Source organism: Rhodnius prolixus, unplaced genomic scaffold (assembly GCF_049639745.1).
Source record: "Rhodnius prolixus isolate KJV_2025 unplaced genomic scaffold, Rpr scaffold_2, whole genome shotgun sequence".
Lineage (NCBI taxonomy): Eukaryota > Metazoa > Arthropoda > Insecta > Hemiptera > Reduviidae > Rhodnius > Rhodnius prolixus.
This window is the reverse complement of record NW_027411592.1, coordinates 42,186,315-42,210,460: the sequence shown is the minus strand read 5'-3', so window position 1 is coordinate 42,210,460 and position 24,146 is coordinate 42,186,315. Positions and strand designations below refer to the sequence as shown.

Here is a 24,146-nt window from a genome sequence, read left to right as displayed (position 1 = left end):
TGTGTACTCCATTTCATCAGACAATTCTAATCATCTTCTGGAATTCACTGGATATGTTTCTACGCAATTAATGAAGATTAACAGCTCTGTTAATGAATTTCGTGTAATTTGTTCTCTAAAGTTGTACAACTATTTCTTCCATAATTCATTCAATAAATAATTTGAAAACTTTAATAGAATGATAAAAACCAGATAAAATATGTCTATAATTCATGTCCATGAATTTCACATTAGTTTGATTAAATTAATTAAAGATAAAAAATGTAAATTATTTACAGGTGGTGTTCCAGGGAGTGTTGAAGGAAAAATACAATACTTTAATTAGAGAGGAAAAAAAAGAAGAGAAATGCTTCCAGAAATTATGAGAGACAGAGACCCTCCGACCATGTACACCGGCGCTGTCCAAGTGGGGAGTGTCAGGGGGTACCTAATTTCAGCCGTAGTGGGGACTTCTATATAAGTAGATGCCGGGCATCACTTCTGATTCACAATTGCTGAGGCCCTTGTAGTATACAGGAACAGTTTTTTTTTTATTTAATTCATATTTTATCTGCCAACATTTACGTTAAAAGTTAGTACAAAGTTTCAGATAATAAACGTCATCTCACTTTAATCTTTCATTAGATAAACAAATTTAGTTTACATTGTTTTTGTCTAAATTTATGTTACAGAAATGAAAGTACTAGTTACGTATACTACCTTTTTGGTACTGTTTCTAAATGTCCAAGCGAGATCCTATTTTCAACGAGATGATTATACCTCAACGTATGAAGATGATGAACAACAGGTAGGATTTTTTATTTGAATTATTTTTCTTTAAAAAGAGTGGTTATTTTACAGCTTGCAAAAAATATTAGGCTTTTAGTAATCCTACCAGTTCCGGCCCCATTATAAGCAGTCTCATTTCCTACGCTAGATTTTATTTTGTAACAAATCGTTAACTTGTTTTATTTTATTTTTTTAATCTAAATAGAATAACTAAAAGGTGTTTTAGATTTCGACCTAGGTCATTTCATTATGATTAAGCTTTATTTTAGAATATTTAGGTTTAAAGGTTTTTAACTTCATAAAATAAATTGTTTCTTGTTATTTCCCCTGTAACTTTGTAACTAGTGATACTTATCTCCTAAAGAAATAACTCACCAATAATATTCATTGTTATCTATAAAAGAAAAAAGTCTTAAACAATACAGTCATAAAACTTAAACGTAAATAAAATCCAGCAGTTATTTTGCCTGCATGAAATTCACTTCCATTGAATTTGTATTTACAGGATATGAGTAAACGTTTTTTAACCAAATTTATAAATGATACTGAAAATTATTATGCTTATCAATTGTGCATTAAAAAAGAAAAATGTTGACATTAAAATAAGTGATTATAAAGTCGAGATCACTAAGTCACTTTTGAACGATAAATGCAGTTTACTTAAAATCGCTTTATTATTTGTAACGTGACCAGCCAGTTATAAGTGGATAACAATTTAGGATCATTAAAACAAAGTATCCAAGATGACAATTTAGAATGGGTAGGAGAAGCAACAGGTGAGAATATTAACGTCTGTTTTACAGCACGCCCCCTGCCGGTAATTTTCACTTGATTATATGATGTAATACACTAACCAGCTGGCGTAAGTTCATTCATCTGTTCTCGGCACTTGACAAAATTCTTTCTGTTCATTCATGCTATGATTTTCATTAATATAGCTCAAGTTTATTTTTTATTTTTTAATTAAGTTTCCTGTTCCATTTAACACGGAATTCCGAGTATTCAGCATTTTTTTATTTATTTTATAATTATTAATCTAAGACTGCATTTTTATGATTTTTTTGGAAGTTGATTGTATTTTTACTAGACGTAATCTCAACATATTTGTTGTGATTCTTGAAAAAAATTGAAAATATATTATTTCTGAATAAAAAACAGTTATTAGTTTCTTTCTTATCGCATCAGCATACTTTTTACCAAGTGATCCCTTTCGTGGACTCGAGTACAAAAAAATAGTTTTTAAAAATGGGATTTTACGTAGCTTTAGACCAGGGGTCCCCAAATGTTTTACACAGGGAGCCAGTTCACTTGGTCCCTCAGACCGTTGGAGGGCCGGACTATAAAACAAACTATTTTAAAGTAAAAAAAAACGAGAACAAATAGAATATTTCAAATTAAGAACAAGTAAATTTAAATCAACAAACTGCCCAGTATTTCTGTGGGAATTATGGACCTGCTTTTGGCTAATGAGATGGCCCAATGTCCGGTTTAGTTTTAGTGCTTTGCCTTTCTTCCTACTTCTGGATGTTATTTTACACTGTATTCGGAGCTGTGACGCGTGCATCCCGCGTCATCGGAAGTAGTACTGTACCATGAGCGACGCCATAGAGTGTGCGATGCCCCTTCCGGAAGTACTGCGGGAGCCGGATAAATATCCTCGGCGGGCCGTAGTTTGGGGACCCCTGCTTTAGACTGTGTCTTCTATCTGTGCAATTGTTGTGTGGTTAGCCACACTCAAAAAATGAAATATCACAGAAAATTAATAAATTTTATTCCTAATTAAATTCCACTATTAGACCCAATTATAACCTTTTTTTAAAAAAAAATAAGCAAACCCAAAGTGGCACATTAAGAAATAAATTTTTACGTTTTCCCATTGAAAATGAGTTTTCCCGTTGAAAATGGCTTTTATAATTTTCTTTTAATTCGATGGACTAATTGCATATAATGTAGTTGTATAACCTTTTTTATAATGGAACATTTTGTGGAAAGAAAGGCCTTACTCTAAAGTGCCACTCCTGTACAATGTGCGGCCTCATTTCTAATAAAATATTAATAGAAATGAATAATTTAAGTACTCGTAAAATTTTAAATTATAAAAAAATGTCTCTTCAGAACATCAAAATACTAATTTACTAAATGGATTTTTCACTTTTTCAAAATTCTCTCTGAAAATATCATCTATAATGTCCTCTAAAGTTGATATTTACTTTCCACGTAATCAGTTATAACTTTTATTCGAATTATTTTCCTAGGATAATTGGTTTTGGAAAATTTTGAGGCGAGATTAGGAGTTATAGACTCTTCTCTAGGGTCACTTCGTTATACGAATAATATTTTAGAAAACCTTTTAGAGGAATTAAGAGTTCAATATGTTGTGAAATTCCCAGTTTGAATGAACTTTATTGGCTAGAACTTTAGTTATTGCAGTAAGAGAAAGGCACGTGTGGTTTCTCGCCAGATTTCTCACCATCCTACGAGTTGAGAAACCGAAAAAATAATTCTATATAAGATATTTTCCTGAAATTTCCAGTTCTTATGCATTATTATTATTAGTCATTTTTTCAAATAATAGACGTTCATATATTTAGAATTTCCTTAAATATTTTATAAAAAATCCATTTTGTTTTGTAACTGAGGTTGAAACAATTTCTTTGAGTAACGCTATTATTGGTACAGAACTACTCTAAGAAGTATTTTTTGTTTTTACTTATTCAATGTGTTTCTATAATGTTAAAATGCGTAAAGAAAAAAAATAAAATATTTTTTAAAACATTTAAATATTTTAAAGAAAGAATTGTTGGCACGGAACGCTAATGAAAATGGGGTTAATGTTTCATTAAATTCACTCACCACTTCTGCAGGACTTTGGGTTTGTGGCCAGCGGCTGCCAAGGCTCCGAGTAATTCTTGATATTACGCTGAGGTTTTGCGCTGAAAATCAAGGTTTCTATTTCTTTCTGCCCACTTCCACTTAGAAGTTGTCTAAGGCTTACCACACATATTTTTTTTGTAAAACATCCGTTTACACAGATAATTCAGTTTTATTAACTAATAAACAATCGAAAGGTTTCTTTAAGTAGTTAATAAAACTGCAAGGATGAACTGAAATGTTGTTTTGGGTTAGAAAGTTTTGTAGAAATACTTAACCTCAAAGACCGAATTTGAACTTAACCTTGTTTTACTTATTTTCTTTTATTTTCCTTTAAATAAATATTTAGTTTGTTTTAAAGATTTGTGTTTCATTCATCTTTCTTCTATTCTACATTCCGTTGCGTTCGTCGTTTTATTGGCACGGATATAAAGTTTGTTGTGACCAGATTATCTATATTCTAGATGAAAAGTAATAAAATGAAAACTGGGTGCCAAGCTTTCCCAAAACTTTGTCTCACTGGATTTTGAAAACGCTAATAAAATTTCCTTAAAATGAGAATTGTTACCTAATCTTTGGTACCCTTAATTCTAACTTAACCTCTTTTGATACTAAGTATTACCTAAAAGAATCCTAAGCCTCCCTACACTTAAAAAAAAAAAATGCCTCTTTTCAATCCCCTAATCTGTGATTTAGGAATATTTGTCAAGGTAAATTAGCTTTATATAGTGTGGATCTATTATTTGTAAGGCTGTGCCTTGCTATTTTATTTTGAAGTAAAACTTATTGCAAGAAAAACCTCTGAATGAACCATTAAATAAACCGATCAGCGGAGAAAACACCCAGTGATGATTTAAGCTCGCACACTTTCATCTCTTTAAGTTATCGCTTAGGTCATATCCGCAAAAGAGAGAATTTTGGTGAAGGAAACAAGTTTTCCGGAATCATTTATTCTCTAATTTTAATTTAATTTAATTATTTTTGTTTTAAGGATAAAATTTAAGTTAATATCTGAAAAGAATTCTCAAGGAATGCATCTGATTTTATTGCATTTTCAAATATATGCTGCCACACACTGATCTTATTCAAGGTCGTAAAAATGTTCTTATCTATTGATAAGTTTCTATTGAGATAGTACCTGACCAAAACGAACGAAACAAAGAGTTGTTGATCTATCAGAGGATAGAACTCATTATAGAAATGTTCCTTTAAACCACAACGTTGAAAAATTAATATAAAATAATTTTAAAGACTTTCAATTACATTATTAGTTATCTGCAATTCGTCAGCATTGATGGGTTAATAACTGAAAATTAATTTAAAAATGTTATCAAAAAGATTAAATAAATACAGAAATTAACCAATCAACTTTTAAATGTTGGATTCCAAACAACGGAAAAAATATGTACGTATTCAAAATTTGATTATTTTATATTACGTGGGTACACAAAACTTTTTCTTGAAGAAATGACTGCAAAAAATGACCTTTATTTCGTAACGTTTTCAAGACTGTTATTGTTATTATTATTTCTTCATCAAAACTCAATTCTTGTTTTTTTAAAATAATATGGCTGATGCAATTTTTTTAATCACAATTAAAGCTTCTTTTCTTTATATTCTTTTAAATATCTAGTTCCATAATCTTATCTAAAAAGATAAAAATAAGAAAATATTTCCTTAAACGTAAATAATCAGTATTACGCTGAACGGGAACAAACCAAAGTAACACATGAAACTCGGAATTTTTTCTTAGTAAAATTAGACCCTGGCAGATGATTCAATTCATTTTCGTTTTGGATGCATTGTAAATGAACATTTCCATGACTGAAAGTGGTAAAATGTTTCACCTCTGTCCAAGTATAAAGCAATTAGTGAACAAGAGTAGGATCTTGGTCCAATAAAGCTGGAATCTGGAATGCTGTCAAAAGTTGTGCATGATATTGGTGGTACACAGTGCTGGTTAATAATGGCTGATTTTGTTCGAAATAGCATGCGTGTTTATTCCGGAATTGGGTCGGATTCGGGCATCATTCTGCAATTAGCGATTGTAGTGTGAAACGGGAACATAATTGAACCCGAATTCTATGCGATTCAAAACCAAAGCGATTTATCTACCTTTGTTGATGGACGAAGTCCATTATGGGTTACGGAATCAGCGATTGTGTATAATAGTTTATTATAGAGGTGCGAGAATTACCGCGGTGACTTAGTTTAAGCAGGCCATTCATTTGTCTTGAACATTAACAGACTGATCGAACTGAACCTTACTGTATACTGTTGATGTAAGCTCCTTGAGGTCTACCCAAAATTTGACAAGATCAAAAGTTTATAGAAATCGATGTAATCCCTTTTCTTTTGGGGTACTGGAACTTGTGGTACTTGGATTTGGACTGAAGCACTTCTGCTGGAAGTTACCAATGTTGTGGAATATCTAAGTTTCTGTAATTTTCTATTTATTATTTATTTAATTATTCTGCTACTGAAACGTATTAATAGTTGAGCCTTTTCTCTTATTAAGAGTGCTCAGAAAAAAAGTACCTTTAATTCAGTTTCAGAAAACTTAAGCTGATTATAGAAAAATGTAAAGTAAAATATGTTCTCTTGAGATCAGTGTCCCGAGTAGAATATAAAATCAAAGTTTACTGTAAGAACTATTATACCTAACAAATAATCCTTAAAAATGTATTTCCTGGCACTTCAGCCGAAGTTGTATACTCTTCTTATACTGTGAATTTCATTTGGGGGCTTATTATTGTCAGTTTAATTTTGTATTGCCTTCTACATTTTAGAACCGGAATTAAAATTCGGGCTAGATGCAGAAGCACTAGTTGAGTGGCTTGCCAAAATTCATACACTATTTTCAAACAATATGAGCTTTAATGGTGTTGGAAACGTGTAATTATTATTATTATCATTATTATTATTATTATTATTTCTCCGCTTAATACTGCAAGAGAATTACTCCTCTAAAAGCAGTTACCTGTTTCGAATGGGCAAGCAAAGTTTGAAAAGATGATACTTCTGCAGTTCTTGATCCTGCCATGTTCATTAAAGATTAAACTTTAGCTCAATAACTTGTATATTTATCGTACATGTTAAAACTGTTTTTTTTTTTTAAAGAAGAATTTTAATCATAAAACTTAATTTTTGAATAGTATTACTTCTTTGGATCTATATACATATTTATATATACATTTAATGAGCAGTCACAAAAAAAAAAAAATTCTGATAACTGTTTATCGAGATAAACTTATCTTTTTATAACATGTTGTATTCGTGTCCAACTTATCAATTAGAAACATATCAACTATAAATTATATTTTCATTCACAGTAATTTACCTTTTGAGTGATTTTGCAGATTTAATCAGATCCTAAGGAGCCACTTGATTTAGTTTAAATTTCAATTTGTTTATATGTCACTTCTTTTTTTTTTTTTGGTTAAAATGAGTCTTAGAGTTTGGGGGACAGATTTTTAAAAATTTTACTTCTGAAATAAATACTTTAGGCTATTCAAATTGATTTTTATTTTCATGATTTTTGTCATTGCAAGTAAGATTAATGTAGTTTTCATTCGGTGTTTTGTATTTTACACAAAAACATAATTTTAAATCTAATCTATTTACAAATACCACCTCTTAAAGATTTTAACTGGCCGATGAAAAGAGGTATTTATGCTTACAAATTATTAACAGTAACTTCCATCAAGTGATACTAATTTCTTCTTCTTCTTTTTTACTATCGACTATAAACTATTATCGATTATTAAGTTGAGACAGTCATCTGATTATCAACTCACATTTTTACATTTAAAAAAAGAAGTAAGATCTAATTAAGTATTTAATGTTCTAATATTTTCAAAAATTTAAATCTATTACACATAATTTTAAACTATAAGAAAAATGCGTCTATTCAATTTACTAAAGAAATATGCTGTTACTTTAAAAGAACAACCATTGTGAAGAAAGTTGATATAGAATTACAACTCAATTAAAGTTCGTAGAAGAAGATTGAGGGGACCAGAAACAGGTGGATTATTTATGGCCTCTCCCTAAAGAGGGGAAAAAACGTAACTTTTAAACATTGTCCTTTGCTGCTGTCCTAGTACGTGACCGGCCCAGCGTACCCAGGTACCTTCAGGGCCAGTGCTACCTATGTATGACGTCATCGGTCAGGTTGGTATCATTGACGTCATGTCCCCCTTGGAATATATTAAAAAGTTTAGGATGGGCCTAGTTTCTATCACTATTAGGTTGAAGATTATTACCACTTAGTTGAAGAAACATAGTTTCTGCTTGGTTTCTGCTTGTTTTTCATACCCTTTACAGTAAAAAATTGAAAGTGTATGTGTGTGAGTTCACCGTAATTCTCAAAATCACAAGAAGTTAAAAATTTGATAATTCCTATATGTGTAAACAAAGGACTTCACGATAAGAATTAGGTCAAAAACGGTAAATTGAAAGTACCACTTAACTGATTCGTTTTTTTTCAGTTGTTTAAAATTTTCTTGAAAACGATTCCTACAGTTTACTTTAAACATGATACACTCATATGGATCCATAACTTTTAGTTGATTCATTTTTACAAGCAATTTCGATTAGGCATTTCTTGAAGAGAGGATGATTAGGCTATCATCTAAAAAGCATTCCACTTCTAAATATTGCACAACCTTGCCAACAGTAGTACATTAATAAAAATCAAATTAAGCAGAAGAGCCTCTTTGTAGAATTTATTTTTTTCATATTGATTAATTTCATTTTTAATTATTTTGAGATTTTCCTTAATAACGATTCCTACGATTTATTTGAAAAATCTTTCCCGGAAGATTACTTCTGAAAAAGGTAATCAGTAGATTCCCTCCAATGTGCTAATTCGGTAAAAAGTTCCATCCTATATCTTGTGTACAGTTTAGGAGGTTTAAACAATCTTGCTAAAATTCCAAAATTGAAGGGAATTTTTTAACCGGTGTTACCTTTCTACTCAATGGATTTTTCATGTTTTTAAGATTTTTTTATAAAATTGCTCCTAGGATGAATAAACTTTTTATATACATTATAAATTTATAGAATTCTAGAATAATCCGTTATAGCTGTTCTCAGGGGTTATGCTTCTCTGTTAAGTACTTTTCGTTGTAGAGGTTTTAGGAACTATAATATTCGTAAAAATTTAATATGTGTCCCAAATGTTCGGACTTAAAAGAAATTTTGAGTTAGAAGCTAAAGAAAAGTGGATTATCCAAACAAAAATAGGTGAAAGAAATGAAATCAGTTAAGTGGCATTTTCGGTTGGATTATTATCTTCGCTGAGTCACTATCAGATCCAATGGGAATGCTCAATTGAAGTCAAAACTCTAGATTGACTGCAATTTATTTTCGCTTTTCTATTTTGATCGTTCAAACATGCACATATCATTTAGTAAAAACTCAGGGAACCGAAAATTTGGCATGTGGAAAAAGTAATCAGTTAACGCAAAGAAGTATGTTTCCAAACCGCTAACGCAATAACCAGGTGATAAATAGCGCTATTATTTTCGCACTACTTTGGAAAAAGTTAGTTAACTGGCTTGGTAATGCCTTTTGCTAACGAGTGACAATGAGCGATATATTGTGAATATGTTGTAGAATAATCTCTGCATTAGTAGATAAGTAGAGTATGCAACTCTGTGGGAACAAGCTGAATACACTCGTCTCTTAAAAATTGTAGACCTTATCTCTAGAATTCTCACCTTACCTAACAATTTTCATCTTTCTTCTTTCTATCAAGTGTCTTCTGCACTTGCTTTTTTTTTTAGCGCTACCGTACCAGTTAAATAATTATAATAATATCAGTATGGATCCCTTGTAGGATAAGATGTTACTTTAGTTGTAAACAAGATTTTTGTTTTAGTTTTATGCGCATATTATTAAAACATTTGTTGACTAAAACTAAAGTGATTTCTTTAACATTTTAAGGATAAAGGTTCATTTTTCGGCAATATTTAGGAAGAGTTTCTGTAATTTTGTTCTTTGTTTCAATTATTATTGTTATTCACCAGGATCTTGATTATCGGTCGAGAATAGAATATAGAATAGAATAGAATAGAATAGCTTTATTGGATAAATATTTGTACAATCATATTACAAATTAAAAAGCTACTAAAAAACAAAAGCATTTTCGGCTTGGTAATTACCGTCAGCCTAGAGTTGCTGCTATATTTACATAACTGATAAAATAAAAAATAATAATAATAACAAAAAATAGGCAAAATTCAACTAAAACGTAATATTTCTTGATTTATTAGCTGTTGTATTCAGCAATGAGAAAGGCCCGATACTTATAAGCGGTAATGTGGTAATAAAATAACTGTTTCCATCCTCCACCATTCAACAGGAATATGACTTCGGAAAGAGTTAGATACTTTTTCCCCAGCCATTTTATTCTATATTCGGTCAGTACTGGACAGACACCTACATAGTGATACAAATCCTCCTGTTCTTCTCTATTACACAGGGCACATAGTCTCTGTTGCTCTAATCTAATTACATTGTTATTAAGAGAGATTAATTGCCCACGTAATTTAAAGATCACTCTTATGAAGTTCAAGTTATTTACATCACTTATGTAGCGCCTGCCTCCTGGATCCAGCATAAGATCTTTATATAGATAATGGAATCTGGACTCATTTGCCCTCTCAACCATCGCATTCCGAAATTCTGTTTTAAGGTTAGCAAGAATGTCATCTAAATTAATGTCATCATAATGTGAAAAAGTAACACCATACTTGGTGCACAAATCAAGGTTATCCTTGTGCCAATAAATATTATATTTAATTATCTCCTGTGCGAGGATTCTCGGCAATCTCGTATTCGGCATTGCAAACACTTTCTTTAAATAATCAAAATGAAGCTGCAAAGTGTAGAAGTAAATCGGCAGAAAATCAGATTCGAGGTAAGCTATATATCGAGGGGTATGGACTGGTAGTGAAAACAGTTTCTTTATAAAAAATAGATTTAACTTTTCTACTTCCTCGAAATTTTGATGGCCCCACACCTGACCTGCGTAACAAATAACTGAACGCACTGCGGCATTATATACTTCTAATTTTTTTGTAAGGGGGATTACATTTTCATTTATAAACTTTCTGTAAGTGATATTTATCGCCAACTTGGCCTTATGCAATTTATCCAAAAAGTGTGGTTTAAGATTTACTAGTGGGGTAAGACCAATACCAAGATAATTGTAGAAATTAACAGTTTCCAGTCTTTTCTTTTCTAGGTACCATTTTTCATTATTTGCTAATCTCCCACCCTTCCGGAATACCATCACTTTGGATTTTGTTAAATTAACTGCAAGATTCCAAGCATTACAGTAACTCACCAGCCTATTAATCATCATCTGCAGGACTTTTCGCTCAGGAGCTACCAAAACTAAATCATCAGCGTACATGAGACAGCGGATATTCACACCCCCCATCCTAATACCACCTTCAATGAAATCATAGAAATCATTTATAAATAAAGAAAAAAGGCTAGGAGAGAGTAAACATCCCTGCCTCAACCCCACCGACGTAACAAATGCTTCTGATAGTCCTTTACTGGTCCAAACAGATGATTCTGTATTTTTGTATAAAGCCTGAAGGGCATTTATAAATTTATTTGACACGCCTAATGTAAAAAGTTTATAAAATAATGAGTTTCTATCAGGTGAATCGAAGGCAGCCTTAAAATCAATGAAACAGCAGTACATTTTTTGTCTTTTTTTACGAGTTTGTAGTTTAATTAAACCAAGCAAATTAAAGATATTGTCTACAGTAGAATATCCGATCCGAAACCCCGCCTGACATTCATTTAAAACATTATTTTCCTCCATCCACAGTTGCAATCTCAACAATAGCAAACCAGAAAATAACTTGGCAGTACAATCCATAAAAGATATTCCTCTGTAATTACTTACAATGTTGGTTTCCCCTTTCTTAAACAGCGGAAAAATTATTGATTTTGAAAAGCTGTCTGGGATATTGGAACTATTGTAAATCAAATTAAAATAGTGCAAAAGTTTTTCCAAAAAAACATCCGGGCAATCTTTAAAGAATTCATATGGAATACGGTCGTATCCTGGAGCTTTACCATTCTTAGCCCTGTTCAACACTTGCTTTAGTTCTTGAAATTGAAAAGCTTTATCTAAAGTCTCATTTGAAATAAAGGGAGGGGCATACGAAATGGGCGAGGCCTGCACAGGAGGGTTCAACAACTGATTGAAATAGTTAACCCATTGCTCACAAGTTATTCCTGGACAACCAATATATTTTCTATTTTTCACAATATTTATCAATTCCCAAAAGCCTTTCGAGTCCTTAACTGTTCTAAATTTATCAACAATTCTTAGATGAAATTCTCTTTTCTTATTCTGACACAGTATCTTATAATCTTGATTAGACTGTACATAAAGTTCTTTAATTAAATAACAATTAGTTTTTCTATATAAATTCTACAGATTAAAAGTTTTCTTTCTTAAAGCCACACACTGAAAATCAAACCATTTCTCTCTGAACTGGCATTTAAACTTATTTTCAATTTGATTAGTACTCCCTAAATACGATGCCCTCTTAATAATATTTACAAACAGATTTACACCTTCTTGTGGATCATCCGGGATATCTATCTGCATGTTTTGCATTAAATTATTTATATTATCCTTAAAATTTAAGGCATCATAACCAGTCCATTAAAGTTTTGGTAAGATTGGAAACAAATTTTCTTTATGGGTTCTTTCCAAGTTTAAAGACAAATGCAGAGGCATATGATCAGAAAAGATTTCTGCTCTTACTTGAAAGTCCTTTACTAATACTAATATACTCATGGAGACGCTACATAAATCTATAACAGAGTTACCTCTTGGTCCTAAAAATGTAAATTCTCCTTTCCGATCACCTGGAGTTCTACCATTCAATACTATCAACTCAAAGTCAGAACATAATTCAAGAAAACGCTCTCCCTTATTGTTAATAATGGCATCCTTCGACTTTCTTTCGGAACTTAAATTCAACCCCACAATATCCAGTTCTTCAGGAATGACTTGATTCTCAGAGATTCGTACATTACAGTCCCCAATCAAAATTAAATTTGCGCTATCAGCCTGACGAAACATGTTACTGATTTTATCTAAATCCTCTTTCCATTCGTTAATTCGTATATAAACCGGAAGTAAATAAAAATTTAAATCCCGACCACTGTAATGAATAACAAATTGGTTTTCTATTTTTCGAAAACTGAAACCTTCCGAAATTAACTGATTCCTAATCCCATATAAATTACCGCCTATAGCTCTGCCAAACTTTACATTTCTCAAAGCTTGCACCCAGCATAACTGAAAACCGGTAAAACAATTTTCAAAATAAACAAAATCTTCTTCTACCAAAAAGGTTTCATAAAGTAAAAAAATATCATAACTTTTGACAAACTCAAAAAAGGATACTTTTTCTTTTTTATTTCTTAAACCGCAAACATTATAGCTCAAAATTGAACAACACTTATCATTACCACTTCTCACTTCCTGACACTCTATTTCACTATTACTAATCACTATTTCCTCTCGTTTTTTGACACCTTCTTATCAGCCGTCTTCATCTCCACGTCCACTATTATAGATGCGCCATTTTCCTGGGTTCCACTTTGAGTATTTAATTCCAACATATTCTTAAAAGCTCGTAAGTCCTCCTCAGGAAAAACAATATTCAACTCCTTCGCCAATATTTCGAACCCATCCTTACCTCCACACTTCAAACCTTCTTCAAAATTCCAATAAAACCTCCTTCCTTTTAAGATAAAGAACTCATTCCTCATCTGAATCAATGCGTTTCTACCAAATTCTATTATCTTTCTTCTAATCTTCATTAGGCAACCTCTTCTTCGCCTGGTCCTACCAGAAAGATCTTTATGTATAACTATGCCAGTACCCTTTAACTTCTTAGCACTTTTTAATATATCCCAGGTTACTTCTTCTGTATTAAATTCCGCCAGAATAATATCTTGGCTATTATAGCTTTTTAAACTATAGGCTTTAATAATGCCAACATTTTTAACCTGCAAAACGCCCTCACAAAGCTCTTTCACAACTCTAACATTATCTTCACCGGCATTTCTCTTTACACCTCTAAAAATCAGATTTTTTGCTTTACTTTTATTAACCAAATTCTCTACAATATTATTCATCCTGCTCTCTCTGATTTTTATCTCCTCTATTTCTTTTTTTAATGCTTTATTTTCTACTAATAAACAATCCACTTTATCTACTAGTGCTTTAAAGTCTTCCTTCGACGGCAAGCCTTCGCTGAATACTTTCAATCTACGGTCAAATAATTCACCAATACTTTCTAACGACACGGTCGAGAATAGTATACGTTTTAAACGAATCAACTAAAGTGTTGGAATCTCATCTAAATCCTGTAATCCCAAGATGATATTTGAAATGAAAAGTAACAATAAATATGTTTTTAAAAGTAATTATCCGTTCATTGGCGAATAAACAATCTCGAAATTTAAAGCCTTACAAATTTTATTGTTATTTTTCTCTAAACTGTACAATATGATTATTGTAATAACATTGTTCTGTTAGTTCTTAGTTTTAGAAAATGTAGTTAATCAAGTATTCTTTGTAAGATAGTATTATTTGGAATATTTGTTAATTTTTCACTTTATTTAAAGTATAGCTTTGTGATTTATTGAGAAAATTAGGAGTCACAAAAAGACTTATAAAGAGAAATGATTCTCATCACTTCTGAGTGGGTCTAAATCTAAATCTTTTTCACATTCCACCTCAGTTTGATTCATTAATTAAACCTGGTGAAAGAAAATTAGTGATCCCAATTTTTTATGAAAATACAAGCTCGCCTTTAATTTCAATAGAAATTTATTATAGCGTTATCACACAGCCATTGTTCTCATATTTTATCTTAGGACCGAAGAAAATGTTAATTAAATTGATTGGAAAAATGACTATTACAATTAAAAAAAATGAAAATCTATTTTCGTCAAAGTACGAAAGTTAAAACAATTCTGATGACCTTCCCACAAAAAATCTAACCATCCATTATCACTTTTCATAACCATCATTCACCAAAATTTTATCCATGGTAGTTTATGAGACGAGAAAAATTGGTTTAATAACATATTCCATGTATGCGTTTTAAAGAACAGTGAGTAAACAATAAAATTTTAGCACCAATAAAAGTTGGATGAGATTTTATATTGCGACAAAAAAATAATAAAATAAACTTCCGGATGGGTCATCTTCAGAGATCAACTTATCTGATATAAAAAAAAATATATTGATTTTAAGCTACAATAAATTATGTTGACTCAGATCCGCTTTGCAAGATTTATTTATTATTTCCAAGGTATTAATAGAAATATTCACTCAGAGAAAAGTCTACTAAGATCAAAGTATTTCATATTAGCTAGGCTCACTTATTTAATAATCACATTTGATTCTTTAATATTTCGATGAGTAATAATTATTTAAATAATGGTTTAAGAGTGTGAGATAATTATTATTTAAAAGACTGCCCTTATAAAATTGCCTTTAAAAAATAGAGTATAAATATTGTTTAAAATCCTTTAAGAAATTGTGTAGTTATTATTACTTTAAACTCGTCAACATTTTAAGAAATTGGTAACCGGATACTCTTCGTGTACTGTAAACCTTCTGATACGTACTGTATTCTCACTGCAGACAACATTAAACAAAGAACTGTGGAAACTCGAAGAGATAAAAGGGTAGCTCGGCCTGGATTTGAAAGGGCTTATTAGTTCACCAGGATACCAAATGGTAATATCTTCCCTTATTATTTTGAACATCAGTTTGGTCATAACCTTTTCTCTTCAGTTCATTTGTCTTTTTGAAAGGTTATTGGCGTTCCTGTATTAATTCATTTTTTCCTCTCTCTATGACAACTCGGACTGGAATACATGTGCTCATAACTGCTAACCTCTGTGGCTTTCACGTGATTCCTTTTATCGTTATTATATTTCTGAGAAAATATCCGTCAAAATTGGTCAGTCAATATTGTTGCAACACAATCATTTTTGAAAATTTGGTTAGGTCCACAGTGCTAGATAAGATCGTTGAGTAGAAAGCATGATTATTGTATCCTAGATTGGTTTCGTTATTTCACCCATTATAGGTAATAGATTAACCAGTTTGTTGTAGAGATCATCACTTACGATGTCTCGCACTGTACTTGCTGACTCAGCAAAACCATTCAGAGATGCAATGAACATGCGTGCTACAATTAATGAAATCAATGATTCTTAACCATTTATCCAGATTTTGGACTGAATAGGTTTGCAAAATAATCACAAAAGTTTTTTTTCTTTTCGATCAAATTACAGCAAGCTGATAGATAGAATTAAAATGATAAAAGAGTTGTAACCCAGAAGTTTAAAGATTAGTTATCTTATCAGAATTTATTCTAATGTTTATTAGAATCGCGTTAAATTTTTTTGTTAATTATTAATGAAACAGTGCAGCAGGGAAAAAAATAAAAAAAAGTTTAATTGTAAAAGTGGGTAAGTGATATGCGCTAGTCAGTTGTTTATTTCTGTAGATTCAAACAGTTTGTAGATATCCCACGGCTCAGCAACATTCACAATTATGTGTCAGGCAGAAACGCTGACCTTACATAATGCCGTCTCAGTTGACATATTACAACTAGAATACTTGATTTTTTTTTTCTTCTTTTCTTTCAATTGAATACTATATAAGCATGATTAATTTCCTTTTGAAAAGAGACCGTATAGTGCATTGACCAAAGAAACAATTAGATATTTCCCACTCTTTAATTTAGCGGAATTGCTCACTTTTTATTCTCATAAATCAAAATCAAATTTCATATTATCCTAAAGCATTAAATATTTTATAAAAAATAATTTGAATCTTTTAAATTAGTTACTTAAACAGAAATTAAATTGAGTCCAGCTATTTTGATGAAAGTTTGTAACATTACATAAAAAACATTCCCTTCGATTTTCAAATAGACGTGAAAGGTAATTTAGAGCCTACAGGGAAATTTTTTAAGTAATATATGAAATTGGTATATCAAGACAGTAGTCATAGATATATCATCTACAATTACATAAACTCATCGCCCTTAAAATCCCTTTAAAATTATTGTCTTAGTACAATACTTCAGTTATGCTTTTATATAAAGTAAAGATTTCTGTTTTTATTATACCAAGCTTGAAGTAAAACGTTGGAACTGTGTTTTGGAGAAAATTAAGATCAGCTGCGAAAATAAAAAAAAATCTAACGTTCTTTGGACATACCTAGTACATTTACAAAATATATAATAAGTTTAAAAGCTATATTCGTTTATTTGCTTTTATAGAATTACATTTATTAAACAGAAGGAAAGTGCATTTAGGTATATTTTGTTAGTTTATTAGCAAATCGTAGGTAGTTTAATCAGGAGTATTCCAGCAGTCAATTCTCAAGAAATAAAATAAATAAATAAATCCGTTTTGCATAATTTTAAATAAAAAGAATTTGAAAAAAAAAGCTTCTGAGAGGCACTTATCGGTAAAGACAAAGTTTACTGTTTGTTCTACTACATTTGTCAATAAATGCAGTATTAATTTTGCATGTTAAGAACAAGGTACCATATGTGGCATTACTTTTATTTTTTATTATTATTACGTCTTTTTAGGCCATTCTTAAATGTCCCTTTTACATAAAATAAAACTATGTGCGCTTTCAGCTCAAACTTAAAATATATTGAGAAGTTTAATACCAATTGTTTTCAGTTACATGACTTACCCATGACTTAAAAATTAAAATTATATCTTAGAAATAAAATAAATACTAAGAAACTTTGTAAAGTATAAAATATATATATATTTTTTTTTTCAGAATTCTTTGTCTCCAGTTGGATCAGGAGGAACGGGGGTTAGGAAAAGTAAGTTAAATTATGTAGTATTTTTCTAAAATAATAATTAACATGAAGAAGCTGATGACAAATTAATTTGCGATTTCTTTGTCGGTGTAAAAATATTTTTTAAAAAAAGTTGTATTTTTCCAGATTCTAACGAACTAATGAAAGATTTCGTCAAGATTACCTCGAGCACGGAAGGAGTAATTAAGGTTAAACAAGGGGACACTATTGAGTTAGAGTGTACAGCAGTAGGCAGTTTTACACCATCGGTGGATTGGTACAAAGGAGATATTCCTGTAACTTATGTAAGAAAGAAGAAAGCTATTTTTTATTTAATAAAATATTAATGGTTTAAGCGTGAATCAATATAGATATATACATTTGAAATTTTATTCAGAATATAAGTTAAAATTTTTTCCCCAACTTATTTAAATAAAGCGAATTCAATGAAATTTGTAATAGCTATATCATATTCTTCAATCTTGAAGTTATCTAAACGTGACTTGCCTCAAGGAGGAATAAATACATGGATGATTAGAAGAGTATTGATAGTTGTCCTCTAAATATCAATTTATGGTGATAAATTCACCATTGCTTCACTAATTTGTTTAAATTTAGAATTTATTACAAGTAAGTTTAAAACGGCTATTAATATTTATAGAAAATTTGAACTAAATTACAGGGCGAGGACAACAATTATATTACCAAGTTTGGTGTAACAAGGATGGTTGTAAGATATATAGAAGACTGTGCCCAACTAAAACATGAAGGTACTTATACTTGCCAAGCAGAGTCTGGCAGTGCTTCAATGACGTCTCCGTCAGTGACTGTTTTTGTTTCTGGTAATTTCATTTTAAAACTTATTAGTGTTTTAAACTGCTTATTTTATAGAAATATACTTTAAATTGTATAGTGTTTTAATCTAACGATAACTTAAATTTTAAAGTTAAATTATGGAACTGAAGAAACTTAATTTTCCTTATTGTTGTAAATTATTAAATAATTCATGTTTCTAACAGAGAAAATGTCGCCAAGAATGCTGAAAAATGGAGGGAGTTGTAAACAAGATCAGAAACTGGCTAGAATCACAAGGTATAGCCCAGTTGTGATGCACACGATGGGAACTGATGCAAAACTATTATGCAGGGCTAGAGGATTTCCACGACCTTATGTTTATTGGACTGATAAAAGTGGAAATATTTTAGATACATCAGCTGGATCAAGATATAAGGTATTAAAACTGTCCGGTAGGACAGTTGTATAAGGGTTGACCATCAAAAACTGCACGAAAAAGCGTAACGTTGAAAAACACCCAACTTTGACAATTTTTTTCTCTTTTTCTATAAAAGATAAAATTTCCAAATTTTCTTTAAAATATAGAGCAAACACTCCTTTATAGCTGTAAATTTTTTGCAACCACCCAGATCTAATAGGTTTCGAGAAAAAAGTTGCCGAAAATGAGCAAAAACGGCTTTTTCAAAAAATGTTCTTGTTCTTGTTGTTGTTCTTGTTGTTGTTACCTTTTTTGTAAACAACGTAGCGCCTAAACGCGCGAACCGATTTTCATGAATGAGGTGTCATTCGATTCGGAATTTTATGTAGATGTGCCTTTTGGGGGTCTCGATGCTGTACATCGAATGGGAGAGGAGTTAGCCCCCTTTATGTAAGGTCCCCTCCAAAATTATTATTACTAATTACTCTGTAAATCTTGGCCCGATTTTGATAAAATTTGATAGGATGATAGGGTTAGGGCTCCCCTACCTAACAATAAAGCGACGATCTGCTCTTACACTTGTTAAGGGGAAGTATAGCAATCGTTTCAAATTATCGACACGTGAACCGATTTTCATGAATGAAGTGTCATTCGAATCAAAATTTTGTACTTTAAAAGTCTCGACGCTATGCCTCATAAGAAGGGAAGTTTGCCCCACCCAAATAAGGCCCTTTCTAAAACTATTATTACTAATATTTCTACAAAGCTTAGTCCGATTTTGATAAAATTTAGCACGAAGAAGTGATTAAAGCTCCTCTACGTGGCTGTGAAGTGCCATCATGCTCTTACACCTACTAAGAGGAAGTACTGCAATCGTTAAAATTATCAATGAGTGAACCGATTTACATCAATGAATTGTCGTTCGATTCAAAATCTTTGCCTTTTAGGGAGAAGTACTGTAATCGCAGTTTATTTTTCTTGCTCCTCTTAAAAGGAAGTACTGAAATCGCAGTTTAATTTTGCTATTTACGTAAAAATACCTTCCTATTTTATTCAAAACGCTTTCTCAAAAAAATGGTTATTGAGGATGGTTTGGAGACCGCAACTATAACCATTCTTTAAAAAGATCTCTCCAGTGGTAGTTACGGTTCCGATTTAACACCATATCAGGTTATAATGATAGAATAGCTTATTCCAAATTTTAAAAAAATCTGTAAAGCAGACGTAACTTTGCTAATAGACAAAAAGGAAAATCTATCCAAAAGGTACAAAAATCTCCTTAACAAAAACTTACAGTTTAAAATGTTAAGTATAAGGGTTGATTAAACGCCAAAAGGTACACAAATCAGCAAGTACCCAACATTTCATTAATACTTCATTGATATTATTTAAGTAATTTTACCGCATTAATTTTCATTAATATTTTTTAAGAATTTATTAGATCTATTATTTATTAACTTAGTGTATCTAAAGATTGAATGGAACACTTGTCCATATCATAGGCAACATTAGCTCTTCCTGGCACATCACTCCATGGTGATTATCTGTGTAAAACAAAAGCAACAATTCGGCGTTTTACAACCAAATTAGGTGCCGTTTATGGGAGAGAAGCACTTATTTTCCAATAACATTTTCTTAACAAATAAGTGTATTCACCCGATAATTGAACTGGGCATCTCCTACTTATAAGTCTTCGCTCATAACCACAACACCAAACCCGACCACAGTTGCCGACATTTATTCTTTCTTTAAACCCCCCTCTCTTTAACCAAAATTCTGGAACATTTTTTAAGAGTATAATCATTATATTATTTTAGTATTATTATTAATAAAAAGTGCATCAAAAAATAGTGGCATCACTCTTTTATCTGAGATCATGTTTCTCTATGAGCTGGTAATTACGAATTTACGACTATGATCGGAATATTGTTTTTGAGTCATTTGACTGGTACTGACAGAACCTTACAAAGAGTAAGTCACCTGATCACACTTGGTGTAGTAGGTAGTATTTAGCTGCACCAAGAAAACGAAGTAAGGACATTGTCTCAGATATTCTCTAGCAACTTGGACTTAGCCATCTGTACATTCATTTAGCTTGGCAATCTATAAAAATTTCAAATCTCTTAATCATACAGAAAAAAATTCCTCCGTCGCGCTACTAATTCACCCAGCTACACCCAAATTAATCCTCAAAAATAGACAACTAAAGTTTATGAAAAATAATATAATATGCAGCCAAATCCTTTCCCAGACAATTGCCACTTATCGTCTCACAAATCGTACGAAAACACATTACGACTACTTGTTTTTTCTTATTCCAAATTAAATCTAAGAGTCTTGGGTTTTCTTATCTTTTTACTTCACAAGCAGTTTAACTTGAATTTGTTTACCACGATTGAATTTGTACATTGAAGTGTTGAAATGTTTTAACCATTTCATTTTAAATGTTTCACGTGTCCATGTTCTCATCAAGTTAGCGGCCACTGTGGTTTTTAAATAAAAAATTTTCTTTTTTAATTTTAATTCAAATAATTCTGAATGGAGTGATTTATTATGACAGAAAACGTTAAGGGCAAACTAAATCACTATTTTTATACATAAATTTTTTTGAATAGAAATTATTAAATTATTTTACTGTTCCTTTCAGATCCTAGATTCTGGTGATCTGATAATCCGAAACTTAAGATGGCCAGACATGGGTGTATATATGTGTGTCGCTGAGAATAGCGTCGGTAAAGATATAATTTCAACATTCTTGTATCCAATGTTGGTAAGTTTTATCTTACAATACAGTATTTATAGATTCTGTGAAATAAGTTTGCTTATCTGTTTTTATAACTACCTTTTTTTTTTCGTTTTAGGATGATTAAAAATCAATACGAAAAAACACACTCCTATAATGCGTTAAGATTGATGCGAAGTACTTCTAGTCATTTAATTAACTAATCTCTGTGTACTAAATTAATTTTATTCAACAAATCGTTGAACGCTTAAAAGTATTCTATTTTTCCTTAAAAACAAAAAAAGTCGGCCAAAGTAAAAATTAAACTCTGTAGGCTTGTATTTATTTATGTTAACTTTGTAAAGTTAATTGACATGGTATTTTTTTATATATGTTAAGAGTTTGTATATTTTTTTTTATGATCAAGAAAGATAATTATTTTTTAGCAAATTATTATTTTTTTGAATGTTAGCTACCTCTAGCAAAGATGATTGAACGATATCGATTGAGACTGTTGTGAATGAAGCGGATTTAGCTTTATGATGAACTAAATCTTAATAAGACATTGGCGTTATATACTTATAATTGTCATTTATGTACCTGTTAATGGTTTTGCCGCCAGTGTCAAAGTTGAATTTATTTTTAGTATTAGTTTTCTAAATTTTGTGTACTTACAAATTTTTGTTAATAAATATTTGAAAGCAATGAATTGAGTTTAATTAAAATCCTTGCCATATTTCTTGTATTATTGTTGTGCAATAAACAAGAACCATTTTAGACGGGTAGATGTTTATGAGCAATAACAAAAAATACCAAATAACAGTAAAACTATTTGATGTTCGTTTGTAAGACAAAGCTTTGATAAAAAAGTTACTTACAATTCCTCTACTAAGCATGTAAAAAGTTTTCAGTTCTTTGAATCTTAACTTTCACTTTTCAATGCTGTCAGTTGACGTGCCTTAAATACAAAAGGAAAATGTGCCAATATTTTAATTTGTGCAAGAGTAAATCCTTGCTGAAACTACCAAATTGCTAAATTCCTGTGTAAAGGGTGGCCTTCACTATAAACAAATACACTAGCATTACTTTTAAATTTACAAGTTCCTTAAGATGGAGGTAGGGCATTAAATTTGTCTGATAACTTTTTTCCCAATATTATGGAATTAAATGGGAATAGTTAAATCAATATTAACAATGTACTAACGGTACCACCAGTAAACAGCATCATCAGCGCAATTCTTTTTACCCCATCTATGTAACGAATACAGAATCAAGATTATGGTTGTTTCTTGAATATCAGGCCGACAAATCCACTTTGGTCCCTACATTTTTTTCAACATCGATAAACATATTGAGTTTACCTCTCACTTTTAAACACTTCAAACACTGACACTGTTTTAAAACTGGAAAATAACCAATGAGGTAACCTATAACCCAAATCTTTCATTTAAACCATAAAATTCTCATCTACAAATATTGGATTTAACAAATTCGTTCTCCTTATTCATAAAATTTTTCGGTTTCGAGAACGATTGGACTGAATTAACAAATTACCTGCACAACTTGAAACTTAAGTATACTTTAAATGAAATCAAGGTTAATATGGTTTTTAAACATAAAAAAAGTTCCAGAAAGGGCAAAGAAATCGGTGTGGTAAGGTATTTTATGGTAGCTAAAACAGATAAAAGTGCATCCAGCTATACGACTTGATTAGTTGCGATATTACAGGCACTGAAATGTATTTACAAAATAAATAAATTATTAGATACATCCAGAAGGTCACACAAACAGGATAAATTTCCATTTTACAGGCGTAAATATTACTGTGAAATTGTAGAACTTACAGCAATAAATAAATAAAAAGAAAGAGAAAGAAACAAAAAGGTCTGTGACAGGGGTAAGATTAAACAAATGAAGTTGCAGACATGCCAAGCAGACCCTGCATTGTCTGCACAAATGTAAGATTTCAGGCTACCTCCTACAGGTACTATAGATTAACGTGTAAAACTACAAAGAAAGGATGTGAAAAAATGTTAACCAAAATATAACAATAACAATGAAGATAGCACCTACAAAACATAGTTCAGACCCATGATTTATCTAAAATAACAAAAGCATCTTAAAGACAATCAGTGCATTGAGAGGCAATCAGCAATTATGAACCACAATTATAAAAATATTGTATGAAATCTCACTTCACTGTACAGGCAGTAATTATGAGAAAACGATTGTTTTTATTTTAAAAAAAGAGATGCGACATCTAAGTGCATGGACAGCATTTAGTGCACTGCCGACCTTCAGACAGTAATCTATTGTTAAAGTAAACATTGTCAATTTCGGGACATTAGAAGCGACAATTAAAGATAACTATTAAACTCCTAGGAGGTGATAATTAAGGACAGGCCGTTGAAGATACGCCGGTGAGAATTCTGATCCAAGTAAGAGTCATAAACTCTGTTGTTACAGTCAGTTCTTATCAGCGACTGATGAAAGTCAAAATGTTTGATATGTAAAGAAGAGTTCTAACAACCAACATGCAACAAACCAAAGAATAAGCAACACAAACAGTTCTGATGTTAACATCCTTCTTACAGCTTTCATTAAAATATGATTATATCCCTTAGTAGAAACACATTGGAAAATAAATATAGACGAATCTGCATCAAAA

At 31.0% G+C, this 24,146-nt stretch overlaps 1 protein-coding gene across 1 annotated transcript; it reads left to right on the top strand.

The window, feature by feature from the left end:
* The first annotated feature begins 438 nt into the window (after positions 1-438).
* ImpL2 (Ecdysone-inducible gene L2) lies at positions 439-22,183 on the top strand. The gene is made up of 8 exons (XM_074119353.1): positions 439-571; positions 672-787; positions 17,522-17,567; positions 17,691-17,848; positions 18,226-18,385; positions 18,563-18,774; positions 21,404-21,526; positions 21,618-22,183. Exons 2-8 carry the CDS (start codon positions 674-676, stop codon positions 21,624-21,626), a joined length of 822 nt encoding a protein of 273 aa, XP_073975454.1. The 5' UTR covers positions 439-571; positions 672-673; the 3' UTR covers positions 21,627-22,183.
* The last annotated feature ends 1,963 nt before the right edge of the window (positions 22,184-24,146 follow it).